Source organism: Diceros bicornis, chromosome 5 (genome assembly GCF_020826845.1).
Source record: "Diceros bicornis minor isolate mBicDic1 chromosome 5, mDicBic1.mat.cur, whole genome shotgun sequence".
Taxonomy (NCBI): Eukaryota; Metazoa; Chordata; class Mammalia; order Perissodactyla; family Rhinocerotidae; genus Diceros; species Diceros bicornis.
The window spans coordinates 88,527,261-88,549,772 of NC_080744.1; the positions used below are offsets into that span (position 1 = coordinate 88,527,261).

The 22,512-nt window shown below is 47.7% G+C and overlaps 1 protein-coding gene across 2 annotated transcripts in view; it reads right to left on the reverse strand.

The window, feature by feature from the left end:
• SLCO3A1 (solute carrier organic anion transporter family member 3A1) overlaps positions 1–22,512 on the reverse strand; it is a 295,841-nt gene that overhangs the window by 62,645 nt on the left and 210,684 nt on the right. For both annotated transcript variants that reach the window (XM_058542389.1, XM_058542388.1), the window contains exon 3: positions 8,082–8,180. In XM_058542389.1, coding sequence (XP_058398372.1) covers positions 8,082–8,180 — 99 coding nt within the window. The remainder of the gene's footprint in view (positions 1–8,081; positions 8,181–22,512) is intronic.

A 22,512-nucleotide genomic window follows, 5' to 3' on the forward strand; every position in this document is an offset into this window, starting at 1 on the left:
TACAGCTGCCTCTCATAGCAGCACTCACAGAGGAGCTGCTTAGAAATGTCTCTTTGATGATAATCCCATCCCCCTGGAGCACGGAAGGAAATTTTCAGAGACCTGGGCCACGGCCTATGAGCAAAGAACTAACAGGGCTGCAGGCCTTGACCAGATGGATGGACAGGCTCAAGAAGAGAAATGACCAGAGACACCAGATGACTGCTTCACCATTTGTAAAATGCTCTCCCTGAAGACTCTTCAGCTAACACTAATGACAATGCCAGCCATCATTTATTGAGGGTGACTCTGTACCAGGCATTATGCAGAGTGCATTCTTAACTGTTCCAATCAAAGCTCCCACAATCCTACAATGTGGAGTCTTTTATTATCCCTATCTCACACAGAAGGAGAAATCAAGGCTGAGAAAGCTTAGGTACCCCGTCCAAGTTCACAGAGTTGAAGATTGGAACACAGGCATTCAGACACCAAGGGCCATGCTCTTTACCATCTCCTACACCACCCCTCTTGATTGTCTGGACTTTGTTTTGGGCTCCCTGGAGGGCCCTGAGTGGATGATTAATTCCTGTGCTTTGTGCAATGGGCCTAAGACCACCAACTCTTCCAGTCGGTGGCAAATTGGCCTTTGGACTATTGGTGGTCTCTGTCCTGGAGACCTTGACATCAACCCAGCAGCAATAACCAGGGCACTACAATGGACCAGGTGCTTTTGTGTAGCTGCATACCAGAGAGGAGACAGTGTAAGCTTTGGTGGGCTTTGGGTCGAATCCCAGCCCCGCTACTTACTAGCATGTGATACTGGGCAAGTTACTCACCCTCTCTGAGCCTTAGTTTCATCATTTACAAAATAAAGATGACATCCACCTATTGTGCTTGCAAGGATGAGAGGTAATGAGCAAGAATCACCTGACACATAGTAGGCTCTTTGTATGTGGCAGCTCCTACTATTTTTACTTTTAGGCACACATTTATATGAATAGGTAGAGACTTTTTAAAAGAGTATGGAATGGGAAGATACAAGGTGATCTTGAAAGAATCTTTATGCAAACAAGAGAAGAGACAAGGAAGTAAGATCGCCTGGGGTAGCTGAGCAGGAATGTTTTCACCAGTCACTGTGTTTCTTCACCTGCTGCCAAGCAATGAACGAAAACAAAAGACGGTAAAAGGGAGCTACAGTACTTCCCCCCATTGTCTGTGGGCTCCATAAAGGGGGAACTGAAAGCTGGCAGATGTGAGCCAGCAAAGAGAGAAATCCTGGCATTTGTTTGGAGGAAAAAAATTTGTAGCACGTAGAGAGTCATATTTTAGTTAGGAAGTTAGTGACTCTCTTCTGTGTGTGAGAAAACATCCCAGAGAGAAGGGCTGTGGTGGGGGAGGCGGATGTTTGCGTGAATGTGTCAACTCGCTCCCTGTAGGTATGTGCATGAGTGTGGAGAGCCAACTTTTGGCTCAGGATTTGTAAGACAGGGAAGAGCAAGTGATCTGTCAGACCAAGGCATGCCTGCCACTGGGGCGAGGAGAGGGAGAGGAGTCTGCAGGAAGGCGTGTGGAGGGCAGGACTTTGTAGATCTAGGAAAATCCCAGTTGACCATTTGGGAAAGTATTGAGTTTTTTTTTCGCCTCTATTTCAATTATCCAGAGCACTGTGGCAGAGAGAGAAATAACATGCTGAGAAGAAACCACTCAGCATTGGAGCACGCTGCCCTCAGGACGGGGTCGGCATAGGGAGCAGAGTTTCGGTCTGATTTTGGTGGTTCCTGGGAAGACAATTTATGTTTCAATCCAGTCTGAGAAATGACTTTTCTGAGGCACTTCCTTTCTTTACCCTTCTCCACAATGAAGAGTATTTTTATGAAGCATTTTGGCTAGTTACGGTGAAAATCTCCTTCCACTTGCCTGGCAATCGTCACTGCTCAGCAGATACTGCTCTAGTGTTACTGATGCTGAGGTAGAGTTCTTTCTGTGTTGGCTGGCAAAGAACAGTGTGGTGGACATCACTGATGTCTGCCTTTGGATCTCCTCCTCTGAGAACAAGGAGGATTACCCCTCTCCAAGTGTGAAGTTACATGTGGCCACGTCCCACAGAGTTTTGCCAAAGAGATGTGAGCAGGGAGACAGGTGTCACTTCTGTGTGGAGGTATGCATGAGCTGGTGTGTGACTTGGCCATGCTCTTTTCCCCTGCCTGATCATGGAAGTATCTGAAATCCTCCTAAGATGGTAACTGATAGGCTACAATGAACAAAATGTCCTGCTGACCTGTGTCAGATATACAGCACGAGCAAGAAGTAAACCTTCAGTATTCTAAGTCACTGAGATCTGGGGGATGTTTGTTACTGCAGCAGAACTTAGCCTACCCTGACTAGTACAAAAGGCATAGGAAATAAAAACGCACAATCTTTAAGAACAGCAGTCCTGGGCAGGCTTGGAATAGCAAAAGTATTGTTTTAAGTACAGCTAGGGACAAGGTGTGAACACTCTTTTACTTCTCTTTCCATCTGGTTCTAGTTAGTTTTGTGGTTTTGATCTTACAAAATTACTGCATTTTCAGTCTTTCAGTGAAGGCTGCTGTCAGTAAGATGCCAGGAACAAAACTAAAAAGCACCCCTATTTACTTGAATGTATCAAATTGCCAGTGACACTAGAACCATGGATGAAGACAGACTTGAAAGAACCCGGTGGGGACACTATCTCACACTTCAGGAACAGCCTGAGCAAAGGCGTGGCATCCTCAGGGGACTCTGTGAGTGAACTAGCTAAGCTCCGTTCGGCCACTTGTCTATCCCTGGGTCATTCCACGCCCTGGGAAAAGATGCTGGAGCAGGAACAGAAGTGGAGCAAGGACAGCTACACGCTAGGTCATCATGATGGAAATGTCTGCCTGCCATGTGGCCACACAGCTTGCGTCTGCCTTTGCATGGGTGCCTAGAGGCTTAGAAGGATTTCTGCTCTACAAGATCCATTTTTCTAACCTTTCCATGTCTTGGAACATATCTTGGAATCTGACACTTGGAGTGTTTTTGTGGTTTTGTTGGCTAAGTTCAGCAAGCTTTTGGCAGCTGTTTGCTCCCTCTGTTGAAGGTCATGTAAACATATAGGGTTGATATTTTCTCCCATTTCCCAACCACTACCATTGTAGGTTGAAAGGAAAATCACTGGCAGCAGGGTTAAACCAGTTTAACACTAACCAAGCAACCCATGGGGATACCCGAGACTGTGAGAAGGGCAGATCAAAGCAAACTGGGGACATTTCCTTCTTACTGCCGGGCCACACTACTGATGTGTAAGCGATTCTATAGCTCTCTGGGCAGTTTTATTTTTTTTCAATCCATTTACCTATTTGTCTAACCTATTTTGTAAAACTTTTACCATGGGACTCAAGAATTCCAAGAGTATCATTAAGTTACAGACCTAATTAGAAACCGGAGACAGGAGGAGCTGAGGGCAGGGGCAGCGTGGAACACTCAGGATCCCAGCCACTGGGCTAATTAGTCCAGCATGAAAGAATCTGGCGGTAGCCACCAGCCCTAGAGTGGCAGAGCAGGAAGCTCTCAGCTCGTTGACCTTTCTCGTGAAGCAAACAGATGGACATATCTCATTCCAGCTGCAAACACTATGCAGCCGCAGCAGGGCCCGCCGCTGCGTGCCTTAGGATGAGTCTGTACGGATGTGCTGGCGAGGTCAGGTCACCTCAGCAAGGCCTTTGTCCAAGGAAGGGGGCAGCCTTCTGGCTACATCCTTGGAGAGGTTTCAGGGAAGCAAGCTGCTCAGTGTGAGGTCAGACGGGCCTGGGGGTTTGAATCCTACTAGCCACGGAAACGAGTTAACCTTGCGGGCCCCTCATCACACCTAACTTCACTGTGCACTTACTATACACCAGGCACCAGGATAAGTGCTTTGCGTGATTAACTCATGTCATCCACGCACAGACCCACGAGGAGAGATGTCTCCAGGATCACACAGCTCATGAGGGCTGTGGTTGGGATTCACCCAGCGGTCTGATTCTAGTGTCGGAACTCAGAACTCACAATCCTGCATGAGGATGCCTCATCTGTTAGGTGGGATAAGAGTAGGACCCACCTCCAATAGGAAAGTTCTGAGGTCCAAACAAGGCCATCTACGTACAGCTTTAATAAGTGGTGAATTCACGGCTTTGTTGTCATCCATCCTCTTTTTCTGATACACCCACACTGTTCAGGTTGGTCAGTCCAATGCTTTGGGGCATACTCTGCTACCAAGTCCTTCTTTTTTCTAGATCCTGTTCTAGACTGGTCTCCGTGTTACAAAGATATTCTAAAAAAGAAATTCTGGAGGCACCATCGTTCCTTCCCCTGGCTGTCAAAGGAGGCATCTATTCTCCATGAGAAGAGAGACAAAGGGAGCCACGCAGGGATCAAGCACAGATGCCAGGCGCAGCCTCAGGATCCCCCCGTGTCTAAGCACAGCTCGTGGAGCCCTCCCGAGAGCTGCCCCCAGGGTCTCTCTGCCCCATAGCTGGCCCATCCCTACAACCAACTGCCTCCCCTGCACCCCCAGCTTCACCTATTCACAGATTTCAAGAGGCTGCCTCACTGGTCTCTCCTTTTCACCTTGCTTCCTCGGCCGCTGCCAGGCTGCACAAGGGAAGGTACACTCTCTCCTCCATCTGCCCCACCACAAGGGCCCTCCATGGACCTGCCTTACCCGCCTCCCCACAATTCCAGGCCACTACTTTTCCTGGTTCCCCTCCAGGTCTCAGCTGGGATTTCAGAAACATTGGCTGTGTGCATGGCCCCTGTGTATTCGTGCTTAAGGACACACTCCCATAGGCTGGACAGTCCTCAAGAAGGGCTCTGTCTTAGTTGGTGAGGAAGAGATAGGGGAGAGTCATCCCTAAAGAATTGAGAATGCTCTTCCTCAAAATACAGCCCAAATCCATTCACAGATAGAATGATAAGTTTCAGTCACAAGATTAGAAAAATAAAAATTGCTGGAAACAGTAGAATTCTGTGGCTGGCTCCCTAACAGAATAAACTATATTCTTCCGCCCTCTACTGGTAAAGAGCAGCACCAGCGTTCCCAGGGCCTTCAGAAAGGATGCAAAGATGGTGACTCACAATGCATCCTTCCATTCCTTAGAGATCCATGAGATCAGAAGTCGGCTATTAACTTGTTGGGGGGAAGGCTGCCGTCAGCAAGATGCCCAAAAGGAATAGAAGCGGGCCCATCTGCCTTACGCAGGAGGAGGCTTCAAGCTACCAATGAGTCTAGTACCATGGATGCCGTCACTTCACACTGGGCCTTGAAGGATGAGGAAAGATGCTGGATAGAATGCGGGGGGACAGCACTCCAGGCTGGAGGAACAGCGTGAGAAATACTCAGGCGACTGCGAGTGGACCATCTCAGCCCTCTCTGGCCACTTGTCTGCCCCTTGGTCATTCCAGGCACTGAGAAAAGATGCTATTTCAGGGGCCGGCCCGGTGGCGCAAGCGGTTAGGTGCGCGCTCTCCGCTGTGGCGGCCCGGGGTTCGCTGGTTCGGATCCCGGGCGCGCACCGACGCACTGCTTGGTAAGCCATGCTGTGGCGGCGTCCCATATAAAGTGGAGGAAGATGGGCACAGATGTTAGCCCAGGGCCGTCTTCCTCAGCAAAAAAAGAGGAGGATTGGCGGATGTTAGCTCAGGGCTGATCTCCTCACAAAAAAAAAAAAAAAAAAAAAAAAAAAAAAAAGATGCTATTTCACTCCCAGGAGTGAGCTTGGTGAGGGGAACCTTGAGGTGGAAACACCCCCGGGCACGCTTGCTCAGGAGACCTGGGTTTCACATATAGATACTCCTCTTGGATTGAGTACACCCCCGTCCTTCTCTAGGCCTTGGTTCCTCATTTGTTAAATGAAAGAGTTGGAAAAGAATGATGTCTGAGGTTTGTCCTGGCTCAGAGATTCTGGTAATCCATAGGCCTTGATTCAAGCGGGCCACTGCTGATAGGCTGAAGGCAAAATATACTGCCACTTGGCTTCTCCTTCCAGGTAGCCTTCCCATGGCACTGGGAGGGCGCCCCCTTCCCCAACCCCCTTATGCTGTTCCTGTCTTGTGCTGCCTTGGTGACGTGGCGGAAGCTGGCTTTGTTGTCTATCTGAGCAAGATGGCAGCTGACCCACAGCACGTGTTGTTTCTCTGACCAGGCCACCCCTCATCCTGCCCACTAGGGATAGCGTTCAACGGGCCAACCAACTACCACAAACAGCAGCATTCAAGCCCCTCCTGAACAGACCTGGTACTTCAAACGAATAAATAAATAAGGCTGCGTGTGTTTGATTCTTTTTTTTCCCACTTGAAAATCTGTAACATCATTAGCTACAAGTAAATATATCAGTGGGATTAATGGAGTGAACTATAAAGTGACTTGATTGGATTTAAAACCGCATTATTTCTTTGGGGTGAATTAGTAAATTTAGCACTGTCGAGAGATGATGGATGGAGGACCTGGGGACTGAGAGTTCTTATTGATCCTAAGAACAGATTGGCATGAGGAGGAGAAGCCGGAATGGCTTCCTGTGCTCTGTTTTCAGAGAGCAAGGAAACACGGCTTCTCTGCTCACTAAGCTGCACAGGAGCACAGTGTTCTCTTTCGGGCATGTGGTCGAGTTGTGACCACATATGGTGGGCAGTGTCTCAGATGGTCTCCAATGATCCCCAACCCCTGGGATTCACATCCTCGTGTAATGATCCCTTCTCCTGAGTGTAGACCAGAACAAGTGGCTTGCTTCTAACACACAGAATACAGCAGAAGCAATGCAATGTCACTCTGAGACTAGGTCATAAAAAGACTGTAGCTTTTGTCCCAGGTGCTCTCTCTCACGCTCTCTTGGGTTGTTCGCTCCAGGGAGCCATGGTGAGGTAGCCCTGTAAAGAGGCCCATGGGAGTGAGCTTGGCAGCAGCTCCTCCTCAAGATGAACTTCGAGATGACAGCAGACCAGGTCGACACCTTGATTGCAGCCTCATGAGAGAATCTGGGCCAGAACCACCCAGTTAAGCTGCTCCAGGATTCCAGACCCACAGATACAAACTGTGAGACAATAACTGTCTATTTTAAGTCACTAAGTTTAGGGTAATTTGTTACGCAACAATAGAAAACTAATACACCACGTGACTGGCTTTGGCCACTGAAATGTGAGTAGAAACAATGTGCCATTTCTGAGCAGAAGCTGCAAGAGCCAGTGTGCAGCTTGCCACAGCCTGGTCTCCTGCCTTGGCAACTGTGGAGGCTGGGGTCAGATGAAACTTCCGGGAGCCTGGGTCTCTGAGTGACCATGATGAGCCAAGTCTCACCCTCTCCAACACCCCCAACCTGCACTGGAGATGCAGTGTGACCGAGAAATCAACTTTGGTTGTATAAATCACTTAGATTTGGGAATTGTTTGTTACCACTGCATAACCTAGCCCATCTTGACTAGTACACTATTGAATTAAAGTTTACTAAAGGACTGGGAGGCCGAGAGCAACTGAGAAATACACTTGCCCTTCGTGCTAGGAACACAAGAAGTGTTGCTTGTGATGGTTTTGAGGTATGGTATGTTTCCTTATAAAGGCCACCACAACAGTGTCCTGTAGAAAGGATTTTCAAATATTTCTGTCTCATTGACCCCATTCATACACTTGCACCTCCAGAAAACATGCTCCAAATTTTTGATTAGAAAGTAGGGTCCTTATATAAGTTAATGGACCAGCATTCAGTGAGTATGTCTATGTGCCAGACATTTCCACATGTATTCTCTCACTGACTTCTCACAATAGCCCTGCGAGGCACATGTAATTATCATTACCCTTAAGATGAGGAAAATCCAGCTTTGAGGAGGAAAATCAACTCTAGGAGGTTATTCAGCCTCTAGGTAGACATGGGCAGAACACAGACTTGAGTCCAGGCCCTCTGGACCAACACTCATGCTCCTCCCTTCTATCTCAGGTGGGCCACCAGCTACACAGGTGAATGCGTTAAGGCTGCTGCTTAGTACAAACGTTTTAGAAGCCACAGGCTGAAGGCTCCTTTACGAGGAAGGAAATGCTTGTGGTTGGTGGTGAGAAATTGAGATATATTCCTTACTTGTGTCAATGAAGACAGCATCCACATAGATTTTGGTACAGAAAGAGCCCAGGATAAATCCACAGGCTGGTCCAAACACCAGCATCGTGAACAGGATTCCTGAAAGAAGAAGATGCAACAAAGATTAGACTAAAAACAGAGGCCATTCAACGAGCAAAACAGTCAAAAACCAAGGAAATTATTTTACATGGATCAGAGGACAGATCTGATTATACAAATGACATGATAGGAATTAGTCTAAAAATCCTAGAGGGGAAAAGCTAGTATTTCTGATATTTGGAAATTCTCGAAGCACTATTATGCAGGAATTCTATTGTTTTGGTTGATTGCTTTGAAATATTTGTGGGCCCCAAGTGCCCACAAATCATATCAAATGTATTAAAATACACCCGCATCTTTCATTTAATATTTTTTCTGCCATAAACATTTGTGAAAGGATTTTTATAATCTTGCTTTTACATTTATTTGTCTTTATGTAATTCATTGAATTTACAGTTGGTGAAGGTTTCTTAGCACCCATTGTGCAAACTCAGGAGTTCTTGTGCAGTGAGAAAAGTCGAAGCCACAGATTATTTTCAAATGTAATGAAATGTTTATGGGCAAATAACATTTGAAATGAAATAACATGAAATTTAGCAAATAACAAAGCTTACGTAATGGTACGCTTTGAGAACATTTAATTAGCTATCTTATTAATTTCAATTCTGCAGTGTCCCCTCGTATTTTGGAGCTGCTATCTGTGGTCGCTGTAATGGTCGTTCAAGATTCCAGCTTTCTCGTAGGACTTGAGAAGATGGTACTAGGCACGTGCTTAAGGAGCTGAGGGACATAGTACCTGGAATTTTGCACAAACCTTTTGGATCATTCTGGGAAAAGTACTGAGCACAAACTAAAACCTACAGGCTATATCTATTTAACTAAACTTCAATTTGGCATACATCTCCTGAGCACTGACAGTTCCCAAGGCCCTTGGAATAAATATAAGAGCAAAAAAAATGGCCCTTCCCTCAAGAAGCTGGCTGCCTGTGGGGACAATCAATATGTGGTCAACCCAACCCAAGCAGGCAGCCCAAAGGGTGGTTGCTAACAGGTCCACATGAGCACAGGAAGAACAAGGTAGGAGATGATTTTGACCAGAGGGAATCTAGGCTCAGTGGAGGGTAATTCTGGTCTGTTCACAGGGGTAGACTAACTCAGCCGCAATTGTCTCAGCTATGTCATCATGGAACCACTCAAATATTCATCCATTCAATCAATATTTATCGAGCTCCTTCTGTGTGCCAAGCAGTATTCTCACGGATGGGGATTCAGCATTGAACCAAACAGTCAAAAACCCCAGCCCTCTGGAACTCAGATTTGGAGGGGAAATTTCAGAAAGTTCAAAAACTACAATTTCTGAAACTACCGACAGGAGCTCAGTTGGTTTCTAAATACTTGGTAAAGGATGCTGTGATTTCCCGATTTACAGACAGAAACCAGAACCTCAAAGCAATCGCTTGAAGACAGCTTGTAAAGAATGTTGTTTGATGAAGGAAGGAAGGAAAAAAGGATGGTTTATCTCATAGGAATGGGGCTGAATCCACCCTCAGCGAAATCCTACTTTATGATTTGGAGCAATCTAGAAGTTCAAGCGTCTCAAAACAGCCACTCCCACAGCCAGCCAGAGACCCCCGATCTCACAGTTATTCCTGTTTATACGAATCCGGAGAGGAGCAACACCCACCTTATTCATACATTTGCTCTGGTTTGTCACAACTTAGATTAAGATGACCAAGCAGAGGAAGTTGGGGTTATTACTGGAACAGTCTAGACTATGAGGCTCTTTCAGGTATGGGCTAGAATTAGGGAGGCTGTCCTTAGTAGGGTGGGGTTAGGGAGCAGAGCTAGTCTTGGCCCCATTGCTTGGGTGGGGGAAAGTGAAGCAGGAAGAGATGCTGAGAAAGACGCAGGGACGGAGGCATGGAGAGGGTGTGTCCAAGGCGAGAGCAGCACCCAAGGTTGACTGAAGGGATTTCTGCTCCAGGGCAAAGCCGTGAAGCCAGCCATGTCCTCTCATCCAGGCTGAGGTGAGCCACTGGTCAGTCATTGGTCCTCTACAGATGGCTCAGCAAGCAAAGTAAGTGCTCAGGCTGTCCCAAAGGAAAGGGACGCAGGAGACAGGAACCCAATTTTCCTGCCAAGGGTGCTGCAACTACCCGTCTGACTCACCTGTGCTATTTCCAGCAGCCGCTCTGACCCACAGCAGCATCCCCATACTCATGATAAAATGCCTTCTTTCATGAAAATTAAATAAAACCCCCAATCGATGTAATAATCACCGATCCATCCCCTACAGATTGAACAACGAAAATTATCATTAATACTTAATAAGTCAAAGGACCAAGTTTTTAGTGTCATTGGAAAGAAACAACCAATGAGCCGAAGAGGTTGTGTCAAGATTGTTCTGTCCCCTCTCCCCTACTTGGGGGCAGTGGAGTAGAGAGCGTGGACTGGCCAGAAAAGACGGGACAGCTGGGAACTCCTGGGCGTCCTGCACTTGTGCAAGTTGTGACACAGAAGGAAAAGCATCCCTTAAGCTCAGCTGCCCACGGGAGCCCTGCAGGGCCCAGAGGGGCCAGCCACCACTCTGGCAGCTCGGAGGGGCAGAGGCCTACCGTGGAGACGCCATGCACCAAGACGGCCTGTCCATCCTGCCAGAGCACCTCCCACTCCAGTTCCTCTAGGAGAGGGCAGGGGGCTCCAAACCCTTAGACTGTGGCTTTCTATTTTAACAGGATGGAGTTCTCCCCCAACACCAAAGAAACCAGATAGGACCCAATTCTAAAAACCAATGACAGATGTAGGACACACGGGTTTTTGCATGAAGGGCATTTTTTCCCCTCAGTTAGAATCTCTGGGGGCATTTTCTAAACGGCTCTTCCTCTGAGAGATGTCAAGTAAACCTCTAGCAGCAATGAGTTCTCAAATATTTTCCAAGGGACAATCCAGTAGTGGGGATGTGAAAGGGCCTTCATGCATCAGCAGGCACCGCTCTTCACTTCAGAAATATCTTAGGATAACAGCTCAAAGCAAGCAGCATCGGAGAGCATGGCCCTGGGTCTTCATGGAAAGTTGTTCCCCTGAGAGGAGCGTATGCAGCAGGCTATCATCTTACAGAAAGGCGCTTTTGAATTTGCCTCCTTGCTCTCCTTTCGATTCATCCTACCAGGCTGTGATTCTGTTCTTGTTTAGCAAAACCACCTCAATTGTTCTGCCTAAACAGACGAGAAACAGATTGTCCAGCTCTAAAACCCAGAATCCCTGCGTTGAACAGCGAGCGTCTCCAGGTCCAGGAGAGAACATTCTTCAGTGGCCCAGTGCTGCCCCCTGCTGTCTGCCAGATTCATGTACCCTGGACGGGAGGGGGCGACGTGGAAGAAGAGAGCCGAGACTCGGGAGACCAGAGACGCGTGAAGGGCCCCTTGTTTGATTATCCTGAGCCCCCTGCTTTACATGCATAGTCTGCTGTAATCCTTTCAAGGGCCCAACTGGGGAATCTACTGTGCCCATTTCACGGCAGAAGAAACAGCATCTCAGAGAAGTTTGGCACCTCACTCCTGACACACAGTTAGAAAGCGGCACAGCCAGGATCTGAAGCCAGGTTTCTCCCACTCCTTCAGGGAAAAACCATATTGGAGGCAGCTCAAGAGAGAGTATGGGCCACCTGGGTTCAAATCCCAGCTCCACCACTTCCTAGCTCTGTGAACCGTGGGCAAGGTATATTGAACTTCCTTGTGCCTCAGTTTTCTCAACTGTAAAATGCGAACGATATCAGACCTGTTTCACAGGGTTGTGCAGAGGGTTTAATGACCTCATATTTGTGAAGCTCTTAGAACAGCGTTTGGCACACAGAAAGAGCTGTAGAAGAGCATTAAATAGACCACACCCGTGCCTCCTCCACCACAACAAAGGCCAGCACGTACAGGTTCCCAGTCCTCTCTCCAAAGAGCGCTTTACTGCCCACGCCTCACTGCCTTAAAGCCACAAGAGGGGAGCAGGGCTGGAGCTGGGGGCAGGCCAGGACCCAGAGAGTTCCTACTGGGAAGCAGCTGCGATCCTGAGCCTCAGCAGGGCCCAGATGGACTGGCCATCCAGAGTCCACCCCTGCCCTGACCGTCCGCTCACCAAGCACATTCTGATGCTAAAATGACCTGGCTTCCTAGGAATCTGAAGACTGGAAAGGGAGCAGAGGCATTTGAGAGGGAATGGGACAACCCCTGTGGTGACCTAACTCTGGCATCCAGATCTGAACACAGGCTGTCTTTATGTTAGATTAGTGTAAATCCACAGTTCCCAAACTGTGTACTGAGGCATCTTGGGGTACCCCAGCGAACTCACTGAGGCGCCATGAAATGTGTTAAGTCTTTGAGGGAAACACAGCGATATCTGCCATCAGTTGGATGTTACTCACGAAACTACTCTCTCAAGGTAGCTGATGGTTTCAACAGTGGATTGAGCTACATTCTTCTCAACTCCACTGTTATCTTTGTGAACTGAGTTTTCAGTAGCTGCTGTGATAAAAGGCAAATGCTGTATGGAAATCCATGTGGAACAGGTAATGAGAGCAGTGGAGTCCAATCTGGTTCCCAGGTTTGAGAACCATGCAGTCCCCAGCAGGGGCACACATCCCATTAGTAAGTGATTGTGCTCATTCAAAAATAAAAATATTTTTTTCTTTAAATTTACTTGTATTATTTTTTCAAATATTTATTAAGTAGTTTGAAGCTAACTGCTTGATAAACAAAACTGCTAGGTATTCCTTTCAGACTCAGGGCTCTGTGAAAAATATAATGGAGACACTAAGGGCACAGTGAACCAAGAGTCTGGGGGCCGCTGGTGTAAACTTGCTGCCCATGTTATCCAATCCGCAGACTTAGCACCAGCCATCTCTGGACGCTGGGGAAGAACAGATGAACCGGACAAGGGTTTTGTCCTCAAGAAGCTTGCTGTCTTATTGGAGAGACTTTCAACCATTCTTAGTCACTCTGAATACGTAATGGGCACCTACTAGGGGGTCAGGCCCTGGGCCAGGAGCTGGGATACAGCCGTGAACAAAACAGACAAAATCCCTGCTTTTCTGCAGAGTTTGTATTCCAGAAGAAGAAAGGCTATAAAGAAAGAAACTAACCTACTGGACAATGTCAAGGCAGTGCCAAAGAGGAGAGGGCATGATGGTCGGGTGCTAGAGAAAGACCCCGCACTGCACTGCGTCCTGTAAATAACACACATGGCACCGTGTTAGATGTGCTCTCAAGCTGGGGAGAGTGGACTGGCAGGTTAGGGGTTCCATTGTGTGGGAGGCAGAACAATGGCCCCCAAAGATGCCCACGTCCTAATCTTGGAAGCTGTGACTCTTACCTTAAATGATAAAGGAGAATTAAGGCCACAGATGGAATTAAGGTTGCTAATCAGTTGACTTTAAGATAAAGAGGTTACACTGATTATCCCCGAGGACCCAATGTAATGATGTGGGTCCTTTAGAGGTGGAAGGAGGAGGAGGAAGAGTCAGAATCTGCGAAGGAGATGAGAGGACAGAACCCGCGCAACAGCATCATGAGAAACACATGACTAGTCACTGTTGGCTTTGAAGATGGAGGACGGGGCCATGAGCCCAAGAACGTGGGCAGCCTCTAGAAGCTGGAAAAAGCAAGAAAATGGATTCTCCCCTCCAGAAAAGAATCCTCCAGAAGGAAGGCAGCCCTCCAACACCTTGATTTTAGCTCAGTGAGAACCATTACGGACTTCTGACCTCTAGAACTGCAAGATAATAAATTTATGTTATTTTAAGCCCCTAAATCTGTGGTAATTTATTACAGCAGCAATAAGAAACTAAAACAATTGTTAAGCACATTTGAGGAAATTCTCAGATCTTATAACTACAAATACATATGAGAATCTCTAAGAATGGGATATTGCATGAAGCTGTTCGTTAATTATCTGACCACACAACATTGACTGTGGCTCATTTTTCAGACCTGGCGCTGACCGGGGCACAGTCCCAGAGATGCCAGAGGAGACTCTCAGCCCCGCGAGGCAGTGGTGGTGCCGCCTTCTTTCTACTCCCAGTTTGGCCCAGTGCGGTAAACAGTCAATTTTCTTTCGGTTGAAAGGACACGTGAATGAGCGCACTAGTTATGGCAGTGACGCAAAAGAGGGAGGAAGCAACTCTCCTTGGCCATGGCTGCCCGAGCTCAGCCGGCGGTGAGGGGCAGAGCTGGGACTCAGCCCCTGACCTATTTCCCTGGACAGTGCTCTCCGCAGGTGTCTCGCTCAGTGCTGGGGACCCCCCATCAATGTGCCTCCTTCTAAATGCAATGCACAAGGGGACTGCCAAGACAGCCTACAGAAAGGGTCAGGCCAGATGCACAGAACCAGAAGACTCTGGAAAATCCAAACGGAGACTTCTATTTGGAATTTACTGGCCCGGGAACAATTAGTCAACTTTATTCTGATTATTGCTATATGATAATTAATAAAAGTACTAAGAAACATTTTTTGTGTATTTGTGGAATATGACATGCTGATTCTAAATTGTTTATAGAAATGCTGAGGGCCAAGACCAATCCAGACACCTTTTTTAGAAAAAGAATTACCAAGACTTGCCCTATTGGATATCAGGACTTCTTTTAAAGCTATAATGACGAAGACAGCACATTTCTGGCACAAGGAACAACAAACATACAAGTGAAACAGAAGAGAAAGCCCAGAAACAGACTCATACTTACATGGACACCTGATTTATGACAAAGTGTGCATACAAAGCAGTGGGGGGAAGGACGATCTTTTCCATAAATGGTGCTATGACAACTTGAAATTATAGCGGAAAAAAAAAAGCCAGCCTCCCAACACATGCAAAAATCAATTCCAAGGAGATCGAGACCTGTGTGAAAAGCAAAACAATAAAGCTCTGGAAGATAATAGGCAAAAATACTGTCAGGATGTTGGGGGTAGGGAAAGATTTCTTAAACTGAACAAAGAAAGCACTAGCCATTACAAGAAAAGCTTGATAAATTAGTCTACGTTACAATTAAGAAGGTCATTCATCAGATTCATCAGAAGAGCCCACTAACAACGTGAAAATGTGGGCAAACATATGTGTAACTACATCCTTAAAAAACACACACAAGAATCAGAGGGCTCCTATCTAGACTATATAAAAACTACTATAAATTAATGAGAAAAAGACAAACCCATTGAAAAAGGGACAGAAACCTTCACAGGTACTTTGTAAAAGAGCAAATTCAAATGAACAACGGACTCGGAGAAGATGCTCAACCTCATTAGAACTCAGGGACATGCAAATTACAACCCCAGTGAAACTCCATTACGTTTTCAGCTGACTACAGAGTTTGACCATACTGAGTAAGGATGTGGGGTATCTGGGACTCTTGTACACTGCTGGTAGGAGTGTAAATCGGACAACCACTCTGGCATAACTCTGGCAGCATCTGAAAAACTGAAGACAAAACTAACCCAAGACTCACAACTCCAACTCCTAGGTAAATACCCCACAGAAAGTCTGAAACATACTGGGAGACATATCCAAGAATGCTCATACCAACACCATAAGATCTCCAGACTGGAAACAACCCAAATGCCCATTAATAACAGAACAGAGAAACAAACTGACATCTCCATTCTCTGGAATTACTACACAGCAAAGAAAACAAATCATCAACAACAAGGATGAATCTTCAAGATAAAATGCCAAGCAAAGAACACAGACAGGCAAGAACACATACTGGTGTGATTACATATATACTGGTGCGATTCCACTTACACAGAATTCGAGTCAGCAAAATTAAACTCTTTAGTGATATAAAACTAGGTACTCAGAGTATAAGGAAAAACAGGGAAATGAATAGTACAGATTGTGGTTACTGCTGCCAGGGAGCGGGGAGGGAGAGGGAGTTACCATCGAGAAGGAGGCAGGGTGGGGAGTCATTCTGAGGTGCTGGTTTTGTGTTTGGTCTGTTTACAGGCTACATGGATGTTTGTTTCACAACAATTTGTGAAGCTGTAATATGTTTTCTGGACAAAAACATGATTGTTGCATTTTTCACATATATATGCGTGTGTGATATAAGTGCCTATATACACATGGCTATTGGCTATTTATTAAGCGCCTACTGTATGATGCCAGGGACTGCACTACGTGATTTACACATGTTATCTCATGACTCCTTCTAACAATGCAGCGAGGTAGGTGCTGTCATCTCGGTTTTATCCAAGAAGGAACTGAGGCTCACTGAGGTTAAGCAACTTGTCCCACGGCCTGTGGCTTCAAGGTGGCAGCTTGACTTCTGTACTCTCTGCAGAACTGGGGACTCTGTTAGCTCAAGCACAAATAAACAAAGTTAAGGGACAAAACCAAACCAAACCCCAAACCCTGCTATTCACATGCAGCCACCTGCTTCTTACACCTCTTGCCACCACGAGGAAGCCGTTCACACAGATGGACGGCTATGCAGAAACTAAAGCCCGCGCCGCGGCAGGGTGGCCCTCCCGCCTGCTGTCAGAGGGCGGCGCGTGCGGGGATGACTGGAGGCCAGAGCCGGGCTGGGTGTGAATCCCAGCGCTGCCACATAACTGCTGCGAGACCCGGGCAAGTCCCTCCCCACCTCTATGTTAGTTTCCACATCTGAAAAGTGGGGATGCCAGTAAGATGTGTTTTATAGCGCTGTAGGGGGGCATAAATGAAAGCAGACGTGGGGGCCCGGAGGGCCCCTGGCACAGATGGAGCACTTCATAAATGCTGGTTTCCACTGATGCTCCATGGCTTTGCTGGGTGCTAGAAGAGCCTGGGGAAGGGAAAGACGCTGTGGGAACCCGCTGTTCCTCTCTCAGTGGGCCACGAGCCTCTGCAGCCAGGCTCACCTGAAGGCCTGCTCTTTACTGCTCCCCCTCGACAAGCAGGAGAGCCCATCAGTGGGCTGGCTACAGCAGCACCCATGTACTGTGTGAAGGAGAGGACGCTGACCTGTCCCTCCGAGCCTTTACTCTTCTCTTTGCTGGAGCATGCCATGGGGCCTGGCTCCCATGCCAGCAGCCCACCAGGGCCAGGACAGGGGGCGAAGGCCGTTCCTAAGGACCTGTGGGCATCTGCCACCTGGAGGCAGAAACTATTTATGTTGCTGAAAGCAGAGCCAGATGAGCCATCCAGAAACCCAGGGGCCTCTACCAGCGCCCCTACTCACACTGTAATTAGACAAACCCATTAGGATTTCTGAGGGTCACCGCATGGAACAGGACAGTGATGACACCTGCCTCGAGGGTGGGTCGGGCACGACAGGAAGGGCAGTGTCAGGCCAGCTCTCTTGCCATCTGCGTGTCTGCGAGCACAGTACAGATGCTCCCGTGCCTCAGTTGCAGCCTCTGTAAGATGGGCTGACAATAACCTTGACCTTCCAGGGGCCTCTGAGGATCAAATGGGTGAGAGTGCAAGAGAGGCTTCAGAGAAGCTCCTGGAACAGAGACGTTCTCAAAAAGCATCAGCTGTTAGTTATTCTTCTTGCCGGTGCTTCTAGCAGCAGGGTTTTCTTTTCTGCTTTATGAGTTTTACTTTTTTGATTACTTACATATAAGATGTGTATTCTTGAGAATGTGGAAAATACAGACTCATATAAAGAAATATCATTGTTCTCATATTTCTTTTTGGGTGTTACTGTATTTGTATTGTATTTCTTCCTGTGTGTTTTTGCATTGGTGAGACCAGATAGATTAATTTAAAAACAAAACCGATTTTCTTCATTTTAAAAGAACCCCATGCTTTAAAAGAAACACTGAAGAATGATTTGAGAATAAATCAACGATGGAGAGGCACCGTAACACAGGGTCAAGAACACAGACCGTGGAGCTGGCCAGCGTTTGCACTCACTAGCTGTGTGACCCTGGGAAAGTTATTTACCTTCTTTGGGCCTCCGTGCTTTCATCGGAAAGTGTGATAATAATAGTTCCTCCCTCGAAAGGTTATCTCAAGGTTTAAGTGATTAATGCATGCCAAGGGCTTTCCACAGGACCTCACATACAGTAAGTGCTTAATAAATTTTAGCTATTATTGTTACAAAGATGGCACAAATCACCATCTCTCACCACCCAGAGGGAAACACTGATGTTCATTTAGATATACACTTCCAGTCTGTCCCTGTACACAAGACTAATTTTTTTAGTGTCATTTTTAAAAAAAAAATACCCAACACAGCTCTCCTAATAGAAAGCCTGGAAACAAATGATAAGATTTTCTAAAGAACATGTTTTTAAAGAATAGAATTATCTATTGCAGTAGAATTTAGGGTGCTTGGAAGAGAATTTCAAGGAACAGGCATTTCTTGCTGCCCTCAGGAGAGTGGGGAAGGAGGGAGCTAAGACACTCTGGACCACACTGCTCGGCACCCCTGCCTGGCAGTGGGGGGGTGGGGAGGGCACTGAGGACACTGTGATCTCATGTGACAGCCTGACTTCTCAGCAGTGACTGCGACAGTGCTGAGCAGGGCAGGGGGAGGGCGGAGCTGAGGGTTCTGTGCTTGACAAAACAAAAGACCACTTCAGGGGAAGTCTGTGGTTTTCTCTGGAGAGATTCTGAGATTTGCTTGATACAACTTTGAAAAAACAAGACAACATTCTCTCCAGTAGTAGCTCACTGGGCTGGAACAGGTGGGTGAGTGCTGCGGCCTCTTTTCGAAGGAAAGTGGTCTCATTAATCCTTTGTTTTTGTTTGATTATAAAAGCAATGTATTCAGAAAGAGGGACAATCTATTATTATTCTACCAGCCTGAGGCAATCGCTGTCTTCAAGTTTTTATCCCTTCTGATGTACTTGAGGTCAAACAAAAATTCCCATGACCACTTGATAAGGTATATGTTATGATATCTTTTTGTAGATGAGAAAATAGAAGCTCAGAGAGGTTAGTCAATTGCCCCAAGGCCACACAGCTTGTACATGGGGAGGTAGATTTGAACTTAGGCCTCCACAATCACCTAGGTTCTTAGAGAAAGAATAGACGGGACATCATGGTACAGCGGTGAAGCCTTCGGAATCAGCCAGACCAAGGCTGGGATCGTGGTTACACTTCTCAATTTCTGGATGACTTATTTCCCAAGTCTGTGCCTGGGAATAAGAATACCTACCTTGCAGAACAGTATGAATAAGATGCAATGCATGCAAAGCTTCTGGTGCCTAGTAGATGCTTTCTAGAATTCTCTTTGTGTCTCAGGGATGATGAGTCCAAGAAAGGAGGCCTGCATGGCTGGTTTCCCCTAGGCATGTGCCTCCTTAGCTGGATTCAGAGTAATTTTAACCCTGGATGGTCCCCTGAAGTGGGCAGAGTAAGGAGAAAGCTCAGGTCGGCTGTGGCTCTTCCCCACTAGGGGGCAGCACCAGCCTAGGAAAGAGCGAGTCCTGGCTGCTTGAACTTTCTGGTCCTCCACTTCCCAACTGACGACAAAATCCTTGGTCAGAGATTGCTTTTCTCATTTCCCACTTGCCTTCCGTGCCCTCAATTTATACAAATGTACTCTTCCGTCTCTTGAAATCTGCCTGCTGAAATTTCTCCCCTAAGAAGGAACATTCGAGCATCACACATGCGTGAACAAAACATGATCCATAAGCAGCAGGAAACCTGCAAACATATGATACATATTTACCCGGTGCCCGCTGCCAATAGCCTGACAGCATTACCTAACTGTCCTTGCTTCTCTCTGAGGGGAGGCGGGAGGGGAGTGAGGATGAGGAGGTGACTGTTCATTGAACACAGATTATGTGCCAGACACGGCACGAAATTTGTGTAATAGAGTTAACCCCACTGGAAAGTTTACAAACAAAACACTAGTGTACAGTGTCACACCTGCTGGCTCTTAGGTCAGATGCGTCACTGGGTCTCAAAGTTGGCTGCCCACTGGAATCTCCTGGGAAACAAAAAAATCACTAACGTCTAGGTCCCACCCCCTGGGGATCTGATGTAGCTGGTCTGGGGTGCAGCCTGGACACTGGGATTTTTTTCCACATTCTCCAGGTGATTCTATGTGCAGCCAGGTGAGAAACTCTGGGCTCTGCCCTTGCTGACCTTGACTAAGGAACCAGTTGGTACCCCAAATGCATCTGGGCACATGGGAAAAGGGACAGATGTGAATGCTACTGACGTCAGCCCTGTAAGGTGTAAGGGCAGCCGGCCACTGGGCATGGTGGCCGACCCCAAGTCTCTCTTGTGAAGCCGGCCAAAGCAGCCCTGTATGCCGCCGCAACCGAGCACTCGATTACAGAACAGTGCACGGCATGCCTGGCGTGGCTCCTGGTGCTGTCTGGCTTCCGGGCCTTCCTCACACTGGTCCTCAGTCCAGTTTCCTTTCTCCTCCATGTCCTGAGCAGTGCATCCAAGATCTCCCCTCCACTCAAAGCCTGCCTTAAATACCACCTCCTCCAAGGGGCCTTCCTGGATTTTCTCTCTTCTTCCTTCTCCTTCCCTCTTCTGCTACAGCACCTACTCTGAGACTTTCCCTATAGTTCTGCCTACATCTGCCTGGATGCAAAAATAAAGTTCCGTATATGAAGCATGCCATAATAATCACAGGCCCAAGGAAGGGAGAGACCTTGTTTAAAAAAAAAAAATCCTATTTTCCACAGGGGCGATGCAGCCCTTTGCCTGAAACAGGGACCCAATGTCCGTCTGTTGAACTGTGAACTGATTACTGCCCAGGCCCGGGAGAGGGAGGAAGCCCTAGCACTATGGAGAAGATGGTCCTTCTATAAGGCTCGGCTTCTTTGGGATGCTTGGGGAGGATTTGCAATTGGTCAAAGCTACAGTTACTCCTAGTCTTGGTTTCTCAACCCAACTGACAGAAGCTTTTCTCCCCTCCTCTCCTGCCCAGCGTGGCCTCACCAGGGTGAGGGCATATATCCCACATCTGGATGCGAAGCCCACAGGGAGGAACTCACTGTCAGCAGGGGCCAGGCTGAGGCTCCCTGGCCCGTGCCCCCGTAGGACTGATGTATCAAGGCTGGAGCTACCATCAAATTTTCCTGTAGCTTTCTTTGTACATGGCAGGTGACAAGGAGCAGGGCAGGAGCCAGCTGACTCTCTTCAAAGCAAGTGAGGGTATGCCCGCCCTCCCTCCAACCTTCATTAAAGCCCCTGGGAAACCCTGGGTCCAAGACTGATGAGACTACACTGGCTGATGAAATGAGAAAATGCGGCTGGCATGGTGAGGGCCAGGAAGCCACGAGCCATACAGGCAGGAAACCCACCACATAAACAACAGGCTGCACCTTCCTGAAGGGCCCACATCCTGTTTGCACTCAGGGTAGGATCTTCACAGAAGCTCTCTCTGGAGATCCCCTGAGATCACAGGGTGGCGAGTTTCATGGCTTCCTGTTGTCCCGACCCTCAGCCTAGAGCAGGGGGCAGTGGAGAGATGGTGGGGCCTGGAGTCCCGAGTCTGGGCTTCCCATCTCAGGCCAGGCCACAGCTACAGCAGCAGGAGGCTGAACTCGAGGCACTCAACCTCAGCCTTGGTGGCTCCCGCTGTAAAACGGGGCAGCGACCTGCCCTGCTTCCCTCCTGTTATGGGCTGAATTGTGTCCCCTCAAATCCACTTGTTGAAGCCCTAACCCCCCAGTACGTCAGAATGTGAATTTGGAGATAGGGCCTTTAAAGAATTGACTAACTTAAAACGAGGCCCTTAAGATGAGCCCTAATCCAATAGGACTGGTGTCCTTATAAGAAGAGACACCAGGAGGGTGCGAGCACAGAAAAAATGCATGCGAGGACACAGGGAGAAGGCGGCCTCTGCAAGCCAAAGAGAGAGGACTCAGGAGAAACCAACCCTGCCAACGCCTTGATCTTGGACTTCCAGCCTCCAGAACAGTGAGAAATACACGTCTGTTGTTCAAGCCACCCAGTCTGTGGTACTTTGTTATGCAGCCCTAGAAAACAACACACCTCCCAAGACCATGTGAGGGTCACATGTGACAAGGCATGAGAGACCACCTGGAAACTGTGGAGTGCCACTCAAAAGGCAGGGAACATCAGATGCACAAGGTGAGTCAATAAACATTAGTGACACCATCCCAGGACCCCCAGATGTGAGGATGAAATCAACACACAGCACCCTGTATGAGTGTTACTCTCTGGTTAGGACTGGCAGGATGTGAAATGAGCAGGGAGCTCTGCCTGTGTGACCCTTGTCTTATTTGTTACCTCTGAAGCCCTCGCTGCGCCCAGCAGGGGGCAGGCTCTGAAAGGCATTTGCTGACTATTGTATGCAAGACGAGCGGTTTTCACCCAGGGTGGGAGTTGAGTGTGGTGTAAGAATCGCAGAGATTCGGATGAGGGGAGTATCCCATTCACAGGCTACGGCCCGAGTCGGGTTTTGAAGCAGGACTATTACCAGCGGCGATG